Below are 1,169 nucleotides of genomic sequence, written 5' to 3'. Positions count from 1 at the left end.
TCCCCCAAGCTGCCTCTTCTCTAGTCTTTCTCTAGCCAGCTCTGAGAACGCTGCGCTCCTGCTCAGCACCCTACTGAAAGTTGTTTTTTGTGCTGATGGTGGGGCCTGTGTGACTCACAGATCAATGACTCTCTTTTTGCACAAGCAACGTGGCTTGGATGCCTCCTACTGCCTGTCCCTCCGGAGGTGGGTGTGTAGGCAACGCTTAAGGAGGCCATCTTCACTGAGCAGTGCCAGGGAAGAGCCGTCGCCTTTCTCTCCTTACCCAGGAGGCTGGTGTGGGTTAGGAAACACTAAGAACTCTAGCTCTCGGAGCTCCAGCCCAAGGTGAAGCGGGGTAAGTAAGGAGGTCTCTATACTATGGCTCGTACAAAGCAGACTGCCAGCAAATCGACTGGTGGTAAAGCGCCCAGGAAGCAACTGGCTACAAAAGCCACTCGCAAGAGTGTGCCCTCTGCTGGAGGGGTGAAGAAACCTCATCATTACAGGCCTGGTACTGTGGCACTCCGTGAAATCAGACGTTATCAGAAGTCCACTGAACTTCTGATTCGCGAACTTCCTTTCCAGCGTCTGGTACGAGAAATTGCTCAGGACTTCAAAACAGATCTGCACTTCCAGAGCGCAGCTATTGGTGCTTTGCAGGAGGCAAGTGAGGCCTATCTGGTTGACCATTTTGAAGACACCAACCTGTGTGCTATCCATGCCAATCATGTAACAATTATGCCAAAAGACATCCAGCTAGCACGCCGCATACGTGGAGAGCATGCTTAAATCCACTATGATGGGAAACATTTCATTCTCAAAAAAAAATTCTCTTCTTCCTGTTATTGGTAGTTCTGGATGTTAGATTATTTTTCCCCCCATGGGGTCAAAAGGTACCTAAGTATATGATTGCGAGTGGAAAAATAGGGGGCAGAAATCAGGTACTGGCAGTTTTTCCATTTTCATTTGTGGGAGAATTTTTAATATAAAAGCGGGGATGTAAAGCATTAATGCAAGTCAAAATGTTTCAGTGAACAAGTTTCAGCGGTTCGACTTTATAACAATTATAAACAAACCTGTTAAATTTTTCTGGACAATGCCAGCACTTGGATTTTTTTAAAACAAGTAAATTTCTTATTGATGGCCAAAAAAAAAAAAAAAAAGAACTGGGAGGTGCTCACTTTGGC

At 46.0% G+C, this 1,169-nt stretch overlaps 1 protein-coding gene across 1 annotated transcript; it reads left to right on the top strand.

Annotated features, from left to right (window-relative positions):
* The first annotated feature begins 306 nt into the window (after window positions 1–306).
* Window positions 307–810, top strand: LOC103266572 (histone H3.3-like). The gene has a single exon (XM_008064209.2). It carries the CDS (start codon window positions 361–363, stop codon window positions 769–771), a length of 411 nt encoding a protein of 136 aa, XP_008062400.1. The 5' UTR covers window positions 307–360; the 3' UTR covers window positions 772–810.
* The last annotated feature ends 359 nt before the right edge of the window (window positions 811–1,169 follow it).

The sequence above is a fragment of the Carlito syrichta genome, unplaced genomic scaffold, assembly GCF_000164805.1.
Source record: "Carlito syrichta isolate Samal-C Ts95f unplaced genomic scaffold, Tarsius_syrichta-2.0.1 Scaffold307225, whole genome shotgun sequence".
In the NCBI taxonomy this organism is placed as follows: domain Eukaryota; kingdom Metazoa; phylum Chordata; class Mammalia; order Primates; family Tarsiidae; genus Carlito; species Carlito syrichta.
Note: the sequence above shows the minus strand (reverse complement) of the source record. Positions and strands in the feature narration are given on the sequence as shown.

What these genes read in the sequence shown, in the direction of transcription:
- LOC103266572 (XM_008064209.2), top strand. Translation starts at nt 361, where the DNA reads ATGGCTCGTACAAAGCAGACTGCCAGCAAATCGACTGGTGGTAAAGCG.